Here is a 14,540-nt window from a genome sequence, read left to right on the forward strand (position 1 = left end):
CTTGAATGTGGTCCTTGGAGGGGTGACCACTGCCTCAATCCTGCAAAATCCTCCAGCAATCACTGTCAATACGTTGAGGCAGAGCCAGTGACATCCTGGAGCAGTGCGGAGGATTTCAAGTATAATCTAGGCCAAAATTTATGCATGTCTAAGCATAAACAACACAAGGTCCAGCCCAAGACCTTGACACAGTGCATCCTCCAAAATCAACCACACATTTTTGCCATACAGCCTCAATCCTGCAAAATCTTCCATTTTGCGAAGAGGATTGTGTAGGATTTGGGAAGGTTAGGGTTAATTACGACATTTAATCGTTATTTCTCCAATTCCAATTTCTATCATCCACAATTGCGTAGACCTGGTATAAATAAGAATTTGTCATCACGTATCTAAATAATCACAGCCGCTTTTACAATTATGATTTTTTTTCAGTCAACTTCAAAGCACCGGCTTATGAAAAATCCTCCAAAAATACCTTTTTTTTGTGGTTTAAAAAGGTTTGCATTTCAAATGCATAGGCACTGGTAAATTTTGCAAAATGCATAACTTGAAGAAATTGAAATGTACATAGCATTTTATATTAAATAAAGTCACGATCAATATTCTAAAGTTTGATTCAATGATATCATGCATACAAAAATTCTGAAACCACACACCACATATCAAAGAGGATTGAAAGAAAGGAATAGATAAAACCAGTTTTATAGTTCCGGAATATATAAGTGGCAATTTTTCAAAATTGTCCTAAGATCAGTTAATTATTACAGTTGATTTTTTTGAGTTGTGCATTGTCTGATTCATGCTAACAATTTCAGTAGCACAATTCTGATTGGCTAAAATACAACCCTGTACAACAATAGTTTGTACACCTGGCCAATCCCAAGGAGTCTTTGAGACAATGTGGCGTGTAAGATAATTGTCCCTGATATTTCAGTAACGCTGACAATGATTGGCCAAAAAAATAAAAAAGATCAAAACATTTAGTACTTTTGTCAAAATTATGAACTGTTTCTTGCAATCATTTTAAAACACTGCAGGTGATTCAGTGAGGTATGATCCAATAAATATAAGAATGTACCTGATTGGATAACGATATCACACCACTACTTGTTATGGTCAACCAACAGACCAATCCTCACTGACCTTTCATAAGACCAAGGTAGTTAGCAGTGCTTGTAGCACGCACCTGATTGGACAGTAAGTTCAGACAAAACCAAATCTTCACACAATTGACCAATCCTCACAGGCCATCTAGAAGCTGCAGGTAGTGTGGTGCCTGCAATTATAGCACGCCCCTGATTGGACATTAAGTCCAAAACAAGGCAAATCTCCACACAATTGACCAATCCTCACAGGCCATCTAGAAGCTGCAGGTAGTAGGGTGCCTGGCCCAGTTGTCTGGCTAGCTTGTTGGTCTTGAACATGATTGGACAGTCTAAAGACACACAGCTAGATGTGTCTTGTTCCTTGAAGTTGCAGCAGCTAGCGCAAATCTGTACAAACAATAATCCAAATTTCCAAATAATGGTAATAATTGGACCCATTGGACTAAATTGCATTACCTTTCATTTGTACCTGTACGATCTTTAATCCAAGTCAGATTTTTGATAATAATTTTGTTGGTTACTTTTGGGATAAATGCAAATGATCCTACAAGCCATAAAAGTAAGCAACCAACCTTGGCCATGTCTTGCTGGATTGACTGCCACTGCTGGACTCGGCTCAAGAGGGCAGTAGCCGTGACTTGACCCTTGGCCTTACAGTCACTACACAGGCTCTCCTTGGTAACCTTCTCGCAGATGACGCAGTTAAGACTGACGAAGTACTGCGAGATAGTTCCCTGCCGGAAAAAGACAACAGTACTCTCTGTAAAAACCCCACCCGATGGTGTTTTGAGAAAATTATCATCTGCATGCTGTTAGTTTTCTTTCTTGACCCTAACCCTGCCAGACACAACACAGTGCATCAGGTGTCAAAGTCTGTGGGACCTTGCTGCACTGAGCCATCAACACCAGTGCATAAACGGTCAATTCTGAGACAATGAGAGCTAGTCCCATTGAATAATGCCACAGTTGTATCCTGCTGCAGTCGGTGACCACAGACTCTGAGGCAGTTTGGCCTTGAGATTTCTGACCTGATACATCTTGCTACACTCGGCAGGCTTGTTATTATATCAAATGTGAATGTAGGACGTTGGAGAACAAAATCAGGATAAAAGTAGGACTTTTGTGGGCTTTCAGGAGTAGTTTTCGTCGATACTCACCCATGTCCACAGCATCATAAGCCTCATTTGGCATGTTCTGTACTCACAACACTTTTGCTCCATCCTCAACTAAGCTCTTGGAAGAACAGTTGCAGTACTCCTGCGCCCAAGCCCTTCATTGTGTGATTTACATATGACAGTGTGTAACACTGTTATGAAAAATATTCAAACAGATTTCATTTTCGGAGTTGTGGGGGGAAAGTAGGAATTTCAAGAAAAAAGTAGGAAAGCACAGTGAAAAACAAATTGGAAAACTAGGACAAGTAGGAACAATTGAAAGCCTGCAGTCATAAAACCGACCTTTTTCCCTGGTGTCCCAAGCTGGTGGAGTGTATTAACCCTATGCCACCTAGGGAGTTCCTGGTACCACTGCATGGTGTCCACGCCCAATAGGCCAAAGACTCGGTTCAGGGTGGGTACCAGTTGACGGGTCAGGTAATAGGTGGTGTTCAGTCGCAGGCTAGGATCCTTAAAAGCGAGAAAAGAATTGTTATTAATTTATGATGGAATTCTGAATTAAGAAAATGTAAATAACCATACTGGTTCCAGTTCGTGTCGGAAGATGTGATAACACGCACTGGCTGTTTTTATACACAGGCACGGCTGACGGGTTAAGACGTCAAAATTGCCTCGATACGCCTCCGGGTGACGTCTAAACACGCTAATCCTTCAGGTGGGACTCGAACCCACGACCTCCTGCTTACTAGTGCAGACGTCTTACAACTCGACCACCGAGCTTGCTACGGTCAGCTGGCTGGTCCAAATCTCCCCGACACAATGGTTTACAGTTCTTGCCATGTTAGGTGGTTTCAAACCCTGCCGGGTTACATGGGACTTGTGTTCTCAGGCAAGACATTTTACCACAATTGTCTTCTCTATCCAGGAGTCCAACTGGGTACCTGAGAAGGTAGCTGCTGCAAAAACTGGTCTCATGGCCTGACGCTTTGAGACCAGTAAATTAAGTGCTATAATATGAACACCAAATTATTATTATTAAGAAAATTCATCATCCGAGGGTAAATTCTGTTAATGACTAAAACAATGTTGATGATAAAACAAACCAGATAGTTCTAATTATTCATCCAGATCAGGAATTGGGAGTCTGCTTTACCTGTAGAACTTGACCAGGGGTACGTACTAGCTGTATGAGGGGTAACCCCGGGCTACCGTGTACGATGACGTAGGGTACGCGCTGACCAACGCGAGGCTCGGCACGGCGATCGACTGCAAGAAGCCGTCTGGGGTGAAATGAAAAAAAGGTAGATCAAAATTAGTTCCGCATATACTGTTGCCTTTTGCGGACGAACCAGCACTCGTAGGTTGTGTCCCCCCTACCACAGATACTTTCAAAGCGATCCCAAAGTACCGTCTCACGGCTTACCTGCTGATTTCCAGTGCCGGTACGCAGGCTCCCGGCCGGTACGTATGCTTGCCGCGATACTCCTTGGCGAAGACCAGGTCCTGCATGGTGGCCTGGCCGTCCAGAATCTTCTGGAATTGTTTCTGGACGTACTGCTTGATCTGGGACACGTCCCGCGTGGTGAAGAGGATCTTCAGGGCTCTCTCAAGAATCTGGAAGGAGAAAGATTGCAGCTACTTAAAAGTGGAAAAACAAGGACTTCAGCACTGAAATATAGTCTCAGTTTGAGTACTGTGCCAAAGCTTGTCACTCGACTTAATGACACTAGATGACTTATGATAGACTTGTGATGTCTTGTGAATGATTTGTGATGACATTTGACTGACTTTTGATGACTTGTGCTGGCTTGTGATTGACCTGTGATGACTTTTGATGTGATATGAAAACTTGAGTGATTAATGATGACTTGTGATGGATTTGTGATGACTTGTGATTTACGTGTGATATACTTGTGATGGCTTGTGGACTTGTGATTGACTTGTGATTGACCTGTGATTGACTTGTGATGACTTTTGATTTACTTGTGTGGACTTGTGATTGTTTGTGATGACTTGTGATGGACTTGTGATGGACAAGTGGTGGACAAGTGGTGGACTTGTGATGGACTTGTGATGGACTTGTGATGGACTTGTGATGGACTTGTGATGGACATGTGATGGACTTGTGATGGACTTGTGATTGAGTTGTGATGGACTTGTGATTGACTTGTAATTGACTTGTAATTGACTTGTGATAACTTACGTTTATTTGTGATTGACTTGTGATTGACTTATGACTGACTTGTGATTGACCTGTGATTGACTTGTGATGGACTTGTGATCGACTTGTGATGACTTGTGATTGACTTGTAATTGACTTGTGATTGACTTGGGATTGACTTGGGATTGACTTGGGATTGACTTGAGCAACGACAAGTCAATGACAAGTCAATCACACCAAAAATACTGGTTTCCCGACAGAGCCACACAATTTGTCACGGAGAAAATACCTTGCCAACCGCAGGACAGGAATCTCTGCGTACTGTCTCAATCCCCTTAGCATCAAACTCGGGCTCAACCTGGTCAGGCGATTCGTAGCTGTAGCCAACGTAACGCTTCTTGGATTGCAAGACACACGGATGATAAACCTGCAGAATGCAAAAGATTATCAGAAATCATAATAAGTGACAAAATACTTTTCCGGTTAAAGACACAGAGGTTCATTAGCATGTATCCCAAAAGTAGACTACCACATATATTATAAAAAAGCTTACTTGGATTAAAGATTGCACTGGTACTATAAACACCCCGTGAAATTATTCCATCTGGCTTGCTGTCATTTAGAAGAAATCAAGAAATGTACGTGATTTCCAACGATCAGTCGATCGACAGATTTTTTGGAAATGAAGAGTGAAGAGACAAAATCGTACTGATCAAAAGGTTGTGCGTGGTTTTCACTGCTTTCTCGAAAAGTGTAATATCTACTGAGCTGAAACTTCAACAGGTTAGGTTCTGAACATTCTTCTTTGGATTTTGAGTGGTGTTTTTATTTGAAACGAGCAAAATGCATGAAAAGCAAATGATCCTATATGCCTTTAAGGTTGACAGGGTGGATGAGGGAATGTTATATTTGATCAGCAATGGGACAGGATGTCCACTTATTACAGACCTTTTCCAGTTTGAGTTTGACCGGTTTGGGATTGGCAGCCGTGACAGCATCTCGGATCTCCCTCCCGACCTCAAAGGCACGCTCCTTGCTCGCTCCTTCAACCAACACAAACATGCTGTGAAGAAAAAACGGAAGCAAATCAGTAAGTAAAGTAAGTAACATCTGACATGAGCCAACTCATCACGCCGGCGTTTTTCTCCGGTTTCTTAGACATGAAACGACTGAGATACTTGTATTCCCCCTGGATGGGATACCAGCTAATGCCGGTACCCATTCATACTCCTGGGTGGAGAGAGGCAAGGGGGGTGAAGTGGCTTGCCCAAGGACACACATATGGCCAGCGGCTGGATTCGAACCCCTGACTCTCTGATTACGAGTCACAAACCCTAACCACTAGACCACACTCCCCCATGGCAATCCCATGGCAGTCCCATGGCAATCCCATGGCAATCCTATGGCAATCCCATGGCAATCCCATGGCAATCCCATGGCAATCCCATGGCAGTCCCACATGAATCTATGAACCCACCTGTCCGTGTCCCCATAAACCACTCTAACCACTAGACCACACTCCCCCATGGCAATCCCATGGCAATCCCATGGCAATCCCATGGCAATCCCATGGCAATCCCATGGCAATCCAATGGCAATCCCATGGCAATCCCATGGCAATCCCATGGCAATCCCATGGCAATCCCATGGCAGTCCCACAGGAATCTATGTACCCACCTGTCCGTGTCCCCATAAACCACTCTAACCACTAGACGACCCTCCCCCATGGCAATCCCATAGCAGTCCCACAGGAATCTATGTACCCACCTATCCGTGTCCCCATAAACCACTCTGGCTCCCCACTTCTTAGTGCTTTCCACCATATGAATGGCTCTCTCCAGTGTCTCACGTCCCTTTCTCACCACGCTGTCACCAACCTGTCAGACAAAAAGCAAAAACGACGGAAAGTCAAACAGTTGGCACACTCTCTTCTTTGCACAAAATTATACATAAATTATTTTTTTTTAAATGGCTAATTTAAAGCTACAGCCCATCATTTGCAGCTATCCAAAAAGTAACTGACGTAATTATTGCTGTAAAGCATACTTGGTTTTATAGATAGTGATGGGACTAAACTCCCTGTGAAATTATTCTTTCTGGCAAGCTTTCATTTTGAAAAAAACAACGAAAGAAGGCCATTTCCAATGATGGGTCTAAAGAAGCTTTCTTGGAAATTTCCGTTAATAGTTCGTTTTAAATTCGGCGAAGCGCGCGCAAGCGTTGACAAGATGCACACGCGCGCGCAGTTGCTGTAATTCGTCGGTTCAGTGCGCGACATCGCATAGCTGCAATCAGCTCAGTGAGAACGTGTCTCAGACGCTGAATTCAGGCCCAATTCAAAAACATGACTCAACAACTTTGATTTGAAATCGAGATCCTAGATTATTGTTTTCTCGGAACATACAGCATTCACTGAGATAAAACCTCATCAGGTTAGTTGTTCAGCACCCTTCTTAAGATTTTGAGCACTTTTGTTGCTTCAAACGAACAAAATGCACAAATTACAAATGGACGCTATCTTTATATTATCCAAACCATGATGTTAACTAGTAGGGTCTGGTTTGGGACCTACCTCGATGCATGGCATTCGCCCAGAGAAGTTTGCCGATGTGTAGCCGTAGGTGACGTTGGCTATCAACTTAAGAGCCAGCTGTCGGCTGTTCAACATGCGATGTAGCGTCTGTTGAGCAAGAATCAAAAACAAAAAAGTAAATACACCATGTATACAAAAAAAAGAAAACAAATAAATAAAAATACATATTTTGTCTTTGAATTATTACATTTCCAGCAGTACAAAAGGTTGTGCACTTTTGAATGAGACATCAGCCCAAAAAATAGAAAAATTGGCCCACGTTATATGTTATGGAAAAACTACTTAACAAAGTTTGAAATATTTGTGGTCCAAAAATAATCTTACAGGGTAGACTCGTTCCTGCCCCTTCTAGAAAAATGTGTTTTGATCCTTCTGTCAAAACCAAGTGTTAATGCAGTTCTGGGAGTAATCTGCTTCATTGTTTTACCTTGTCATCCTTAAAGTCCTTGAGAGACTTCTTGACGATGAGACGGAGTTTGAGAATTTGCTCCAACATCCTGCGTTTAAATAAAAACATCACAGAAAGATATTTTATTGTTTACCCTCAATTCTTTTTAATCCTTATATGGTCGGCTGGCGTGTACCCATTCATAGGTGTGTAATCAATTGCAAACAAGCTGCGGACCTACTTCATGTATATGGTAAATTGGGGGCAGTTTTTTCCAACCCTGGTCGGCCGACTAGCGTTAGAAATTGATACAAAAATACCACTTTTCTTGAAAAGGTCAGCACACCAGGTGCCATGATTTCACAGGATGCTTGAGACTATTATTCACTTACAGTCCAGTAAGGGTATGTCATGTAAATTTGGAAGTTTCGTTTTTAGATGTTTGCAAATGTTGTATATTCCCTTTAATTCCACATTGAATTAAAATCTCAACTGTTATGAAATAAACAGAAGCTTTTTCAAATTGTATTTCATGAAGGCCGAGCCAACAAATCGTGGCATATTTTGATTTTAGCCTAATGCCTGTCTCAATTCTATTCAGGACGAGTTTCGGACAAGTTGCGGACCTTGTGTTGGGTATAAGTTGCAGGATTCTGAGCAACTTCCCCGCAGTCTTCCCGCAATGAAGTGATCAATATTGGTGAGTCTAGCCGTTGCTCATGTAAATTTCTCCGGAACATGTCCGTGACAAGTGCAGAGCTTCTTCAAGACAAAAAGAATCATTCTACCTTAACTCGTCCAGAATTCGTCCAAGTTATGAACTGAGTTGGGCCCCAAAATTCACACTTAGAGAAAAAAAGGTGATATTTAGTTTTTCTCTTGTGGTCCTCATTAAATCTAAACTCTATCACACCATGGTGGTTAAAGTTGCAAACAAGTTATCATTGTTTTTGTGAAGAGACCAAAAAATAGTTTTTAAGCGATACAACATTTCGCTCTCGGTGAGATATGATGCTTCAAAATGATATCATAAACAGATTGTTAAATGCAATGGTTTCTCAAACTGAATTCAGACAGCACACTTACATTGGTAGGACACCACGGCGGACACTGGGCTTGACAAACACGATGCCGTTGGGGGAGACGTGGAGGCTGTCAGACTGGTAGAGTTTCTTGAGTTGGGACACGGAGACAGACAGAGAGCCACATCCCAGGGCATACTCCCCACCACTTGGGAAAAAAGACAATTGAATTCAGTCTTACGAAAACAATTCATTTACTGAACTTCCCCAACTCACAAATTATAGAAGGTAAATTAAATGGAAAAAACCAAAAACCTAAAACAAGCTAAGGCAAACTTTAAGTAGAGTTGGCCCCAGAGCCCCAAAAATTCTATTCAATTGATTCAGAATGGTTATTTATTGGAAGTCATGCATCTGGTCGAATTCACTGGTATAATGGGGTAATCCTATACAATAGCACTGCCCGGCTCACAGCTGACAGTCAGTTAATTAGTCAGTCAGTGCGTCTGTCAGTGAGGTACAGCGGACTATAGAATGGCCCTCTCTGGGACCGGGAACAGTGACATTACGGGGTCATCCTATACAATAGCACCCTGGCTCACAGGGACAAGCAAAGGTGGCAGTACAGGGTAATCCTATACAATAGCACTGCCCAGCTCACAAGTGACGGTCAGTTAGTGAGTCAGGGATTGACAAGCAAAAATGGCTTTACAGGGTTATCCTATACAATAGCACTGCCCAGCTCACAAGTGACGGTCAGTTAGTGAGTCAGGGATTGACAAGCAAAAGTGGCGTTACAGTGTAATCCTATACAATAACACTGCCCAGCTCACAAGTGACGGTCAGTTAGTGAGTCAGGGATTGACAAGCAAAAATGGCGTTACAGTGTAATCCTATACAATAACACTGCCCGGCTCACAAGTGACTGTCAGTTAGTGAGTCAGGGATTGACAAGCAAAAATGGCGTTACAGTGTAATCCTATACAATAGCACTGCCCGGCTCACAAGTGACAGTCAGTTAGTGAGTCAGGGATTGACAAGCAAAAATGGCGTTACAGGGTAATCCTATACAATAGCACTGCCCAGCTCACAAGTAACGGTCAGTTAGTGAGTCAGGGATTGACAAGCAAAAATGGCTTTACAGGGTTATCCTATACAATAGCACTGCCCGGCTCACAGGTGAGGGTCAGTTAGTGAGTCACGGATGGACAAGCAAAAATGGCATTACAGGCGGGTTATCCTATACAATAGCACTGCCCGGCACACAAGTGACAGTCACTTAGTTAGTTGGTGTTCAGTCAGTGAATACAGCGGACTATAGGTTGGCCCTCTCGTGGGCCAGCAAAAGTGGCCTTAGGGGGTAATCCTATACAATAGCACTGCCCAGCTCACAACTGACAGTCACTTCGTCAGTGAGATAGTCAGTGACGTACAGCAGACTATAGGCTGGCTGTTTGCATTTAAAATGAATGTGTAATTACAATCTGCACTGTCTTACTTGGCAATGTGTTCTAAGCGTCCGAGGCACGTAGAGTAGCAGTAGTTATAAGCAATCATCATGGTAGGATAGAGAGACTGGAAATCCAGCACGATGACAGGATCCTGATAGAAACGAGACTCAGGCTCCATGACCAACGGGATGCACTCCGGTGCCTTCATTCTACGTCACGGAAAATGAAAAATGCTCCCAAATACAGCCATTACTTGTATCAGTTCAGAGGATCATTTGCTTTTGTGTGTTTTGTTTGTTTCCAATAATTACACCACTCCAAATCGGATGTTCAAAACCTGTTAAAGTTTCAGCTCGGTGAATATTACACTTTTTCGAGAAAACTGTGGAAAACCATGCACAACCTTTCCATCAAAAGATTTGTATTCCCATAGATCCGTAATGCTAGCCCCAGGTAAACAAGAATTCTTCTTGTAAATTTAGACAGACGTGACATTTTTTTTAGTTTACTGTATGCAATTTTATCTTTACCTTGAGCGTTGTTGCACGCTGGGTGACATGGCAACGTAGTTCTGTGGTTTCGCTGTCCTCAACATCATGGACTCAACGCGAAACTGTACACAAACACACAAATAAAATGAACCATTTACTGAAATCCAGAATCCAGGAGTGTATGTTTTACATCACCCCGATGCAAATTTGTGACCTACTGCGGCTAAATGAGGAATGTATCCCAAAAACTTGTTTTGAGTAATCAGCACCTGAAGTTGGATCGTGTGAAAAATTGTTCCAAAATAGATCTGGAGTTTTTTGTATTTTTGAGCAGCCAAGGTATTCAAGATTCACACTTCGTAATGAAAATAACACCATCTGATTGGACCACATCGTATGAACGGGCAATAGAGCATGCGCTGCAAGTGTCGTTTACTTAGATACGTGAGGTATTGCAGCACTGATCCAATCTGTGAGCGCGAGCCTACAGCGCACGCTCTCAGAAAGTGTTACAATGGAAAAAACCGTCCCGAATGTGTATGTAAGTACATGTCACACATAAGCTTGCAATGCGCAACGTAAACTTTTTAAAGTTGCTTTTTCTCAAAATAAGGTCGCAGAAGTTTGCGACGCATTGCCGACTTTCTCGCAACATATCTTTGAAATAAATTAAGCCACAGATATCAATTTGGTAACATTAGCAAGCTACAGGGAGTTGCTCTTTTACATGGTATTTAAAACTTAAAAGTAAAGGATGGAAGTTATTCCTCATTATGCCACGGCAGGTCACATTTTATCTTATGAATTCAAGCATCTATATTTTATCAAATAAAAATACTCCAAAGTTGTCTTTGAAATTCAAGCTCTCCCAGAATTTTTTTACCTGTGATCCCCTGGAGAGCACCGAGTAGAACTGAATGCCAAAGACCCTGGCTAACTCGCTGGTCCGGCCGATCAAATCCAACTGATGGAGAAGTTTGAGAGATCCACGGACCCTGACTGAGTAGTACTCTATCACTCGCCATCTGCAACAAAAAAGGTCAACATTGAAACAAGTCGATATAAATTTCTTGCCATTTTGAGAAAAAAAATGGTTTTCTCTAGTAGAAAACATGGTCGAAGCTTCGGTACTTTGGGCCAGGCGGGAAAAAATGAACTTTCGGCAACACAGAAAAAAGATATTGTATGTATTTTTGGCCTCAACAAAACAGTTAAATAAGTCACATGGCAAAAGCTACGGTATGGTACTTTGGCCAAAGTGGAAAAAGTGGTGTTCATTTGGGCAAAAATGGCAAAAACTATGGTATTTTTGGCAACGTGGCAAAAGCTGTTGTCATTATGGTAACATGGCAAAACCTATGGCATTTTTGGGCAATGTGGCAGAAGCTGTTGCTATTTTGGCTACGTAGAAAAAGCTATGGTATTTTGGGCAACATGGCAAAAGCTATAGTATTTTGGGAAATATGGCGAAAGCTGTTGCTATTTTGGCAACATGGCAAAAGCTATGGTATTTTGGGAAACATGGTAAAATTAAAAGCTATGGTATTTCGGGCAAGGTGGCAAAAGCTACAGTATTTTAGCAACCGTTGCAAAAGCCGTGGTATTTTGGGCAAGGTGGCAAAAGCAATGGTATTTTGGGCAAGGTGGCAAAAGCCATGGTATTCTAGCCAACGTTGCAAAAGCTGTTGAATTTTGGGCAACGCGGCAATACCCATGGTATCTGGGGCAACATGGCAAAACCTATACTATGTATTGGCCCCACTTGCAGGTCCCAAAGAGTAAATCATAATTTTAAAAACAAAAAGGGAAACGTCCTTAACGTCTCTTAACTGAAATAACTAAAATAACACTTGTAAAATTATCTTCAATCAACGGAAGAATATTTGTCTGGCTGTTGTGAAACTAAAACCAACCTGAATAGTTGCGCATTTCGGTGGTCGAACCAGTCGGTCAGTTTACGGAAGGTGAAGAGAGGCACACGTTGATGCAGGACGTGGAACGCAACGTTCTCAAACGTGTAGTTAGTCAGGGCCACCTAGTTAAACAATCACACACCAAAATAATCTTACAGTTCAACAGAAATGAGTAAAAACTTTGAAACAATGTTAAATACATAAAAACATTCATCTGGAGTTTTTTTGGTGTTTTTCCCACGGCAGAGTGAAACATGCCATGGGCTTGAGCTGCTTATGTTGGTTGGTCGGTTGGTCGGTGGGTTGGTTGGTTGGTGGACAGTATTACACTGTTCCATGCCATGCGTGTATCACAGCTTTGCCAGTGAGTTACTATGGAATACCTACAGCTTTGCGACACTGATGCGCATGCATCTTAGTTGCATATTAGATCACGCCCAATTGCATTGCAAAATTTGTGGTAGTACTGTTCGTGGAACTGCCGTGGGTTGTACCACTTGGTGCTTGTTAGTAATATATATTGAAACTTTAGAGAGTTTCATGAAACACTCCTAATTGTATTTCCTTATTTTACAAACAAAGGAAAACACTTCAAATAAGTTTGATATTTTGTTCGACCTCGTGTCTCATGAGCCGCCACAGGTTCAGAGTGATGCGGCCTGCGATGTTGATTTCCGATTGGTGGTCCGCTCCGTACGCATCCCGCTCCGCCGAGAAACTACTCTCCTTCTTGAAGTCTGGAACAAAAGAGAAGCACGACTGAATATGAAGCGATCACAAAACCGTTTCTGTGAATGATTTACGACTTCACACAGTGGATAATATGTATACATTTGTCATGGCGCTCAGGCCAAGTAATAAAATAAACCCGTTTCTCGCCCCTTTCTGCTTCCTCTTTTCTACCCGCCTCTTCTTTTTTTTAAAATTTAAATCATACATTTTCCATACATTCTGTCGTCTTATTTGTTTTATTTTTAGCTATGTATGCACGTTGAAAATCTGGTAGAAATGCTGACGGCTTCTTTGTTCACAATTTTAGTATGAGCAAAAGAGTCAAGAAAATGGAAGAAGACATCCGCCATCTTGGAATATTTGCCATTTTGTTGGGGGGATTTAAAAAAAGGGACAACCCTTTTAATATTTTTCAAAAAAAATTCTTTCCCTTAGCCTTATCTTTAATACATTTATGCATTATCCTCAAGGAACAAATGAGGTCTTTTTGTTAAAATATTTCGACAGTAAGGCTTTTATCAACGTCAGGGATTTTACAGTTATTTTGCGGTTGTTACAGCTCAATTAAATTTAAAAAAAAATCGCGCTTGGCAAAATTTGTTTGGTGGAATTGTGCGCTCGGTAGCTCCTGTACCCTACTTACCAGGTAATCTTGAGATCTGGGTGCACAGGTCCATGTCCAGGAAGGCAGCTCGTTGCAGCAGATAGCCCCAGGAAAGCTGCTGGACTTCATAGCCCACCAAGATGTCTGGATCGTGCCTGGTCAAGAAATATATCCATTATTAACCATTATTAGTACTTATTTCTGGTAATGAAACCAAGGACTCCTAAAAAAAAAGTGCCCTAGGCAGTGCAGCTCGCAAGCCTGAAGAAACCTGCAGAGAAAAGACAATGAGAAGAAATTACAGTTTTAGAGGTGGGAGGAAAACCCCCGAAGAATATACTGGGGAAAACCCACGGAATCAGGTAGGGACTGAAAACCCAATCCACATGTGGTCTGGGCAGGAATCGAACCCAGGCCACAGCGGTGGAAGGAACGAAACCACTGCGTCAACCTGACTCCCTAGCAGATAACTTTCACAGTAATGGAAGGGCTTTGTTAGAGCTGGGACGGCTATCTGGGAGCCCGATACCCGACTGAAAATGCCGGAGAACTAATTCACTTGTCCAGTTATAGTACCCGAATCATCTATGGCCAAGTTCGGGCAAGGACCATTAGTCGACTAATGGTTGATTTGTGACGTACCTTACGCCTGCGCACTGATAGCAACGCGCAAACGTCTCTAGTCAAATGCTGGTCAAAATGTCATTGCAAAACTTCTGGATCCTGGCTCTCTGCTAGCGTTATGAATGCGCGCGGCTATTGGTTACCAGAGATGAAGACACAAATACAACCTTTCTGAACAGTAGAAACTAGTTTCTCATTGATAAGTTGGTGAAAAAAAATTTGGAAAAAAGGTCCTTTGTGCCCAAGGAATACTAAAGTTATGATTCAAATTGCCTGAATGGTTTGTGGTGTCGAAGACAGTTCCGGTGAAATAACTAAGATTAAGGGGTTAAAACAACCC

At 42.2% G+C, this 14,540-nt stretch overlaps 1 protein-coding gene across 1 annotated transcript in view; it reads right to left on the bottom strand.

The window, feature by feature from the left end:
* Positions 1-704: 704 nt before the first annotated feature.
* LOC119730275 (DNA polymerase zeta catalytic subunit-like) overlaps positions 705-14,540 on the bottom strand; it is a 44,313-nt gene continuing 30,477 nt past the window's right edge. Inside the window, exons 20-36 of the mRNA XM_038203086.1 lie at positions 13,616-13,731; positions 12,859-12,977; positions 12,241-12,362; positions 11,211-11,352; positions 10,367-10,449; positions 9,884-10,045; positions 8,450-8,593; positions 7,403-7,472; positions 6,955-7,062; positions 6,150-6,259; positions 5,331-5,445; positions 4,672-4,809; positions 3,645-3,835; positions 3,375-3,501; positions 2,564-2,731; positions 1,679-1,840; positions 705-1,493 (exon numbers count right to left, since the gene is read on the bottom strand). Coding sequence (XP_038059014.1) covers positions 1,350-1,493; positions 1,679-1,840; positions 2,564-2,731; positions 3,375-3,501; positions 3,645-3,835; positions 4,672-4,809; positions 5,331-5,445; positions 6,150-6,259; positions 6,955-7,062; positions 7,403-7,472; positions 8,450-8,593; positions 9,884-10,045; positions 10,367-10,449; positions 11,211-11,352; positions 12,241-12,362; positions 12,859-12,977; positions 13,616-13,731 — 2,221 coding nt within the window. The 3' untranslated portion in view covers positions 705-1,349. The remainder of the gene's footprint in view (positions 1,494-1,678; positions 1,841-2,563; positions 2,732-3,374; positions 3,502-3,644; positions 3,836-4,671; positions 4,810-5,330; positions 5,446-6,149; positions 6,260-6,954; positions 7,063-7,402; positions 7,473-8,449; positions 8,594-9,883; positions 10,046-10,366; positions 10,450-11,210; positions 11,353-12,240; positions 12,363-12,858; positions 12,978-13,615; positions 13,732-14,540) is intronic.

The sequence above is a fragment of the Patiria miniata genome, unplaced genomic scaffold, assembly GCF_015706575.1.
Source record: "Patiria miniata isolate m_02_andy unplaced genomic scaffold, ASM1570657v1 HiC_scaffold_22, whole genome shotgun sequence".
Taxonomy (NCBI): Eukaryota; Metazoa; Echinodermata; class Asteroidea; order Valvatida; family Asterinidae; genus Patiria; species Patiria miniata.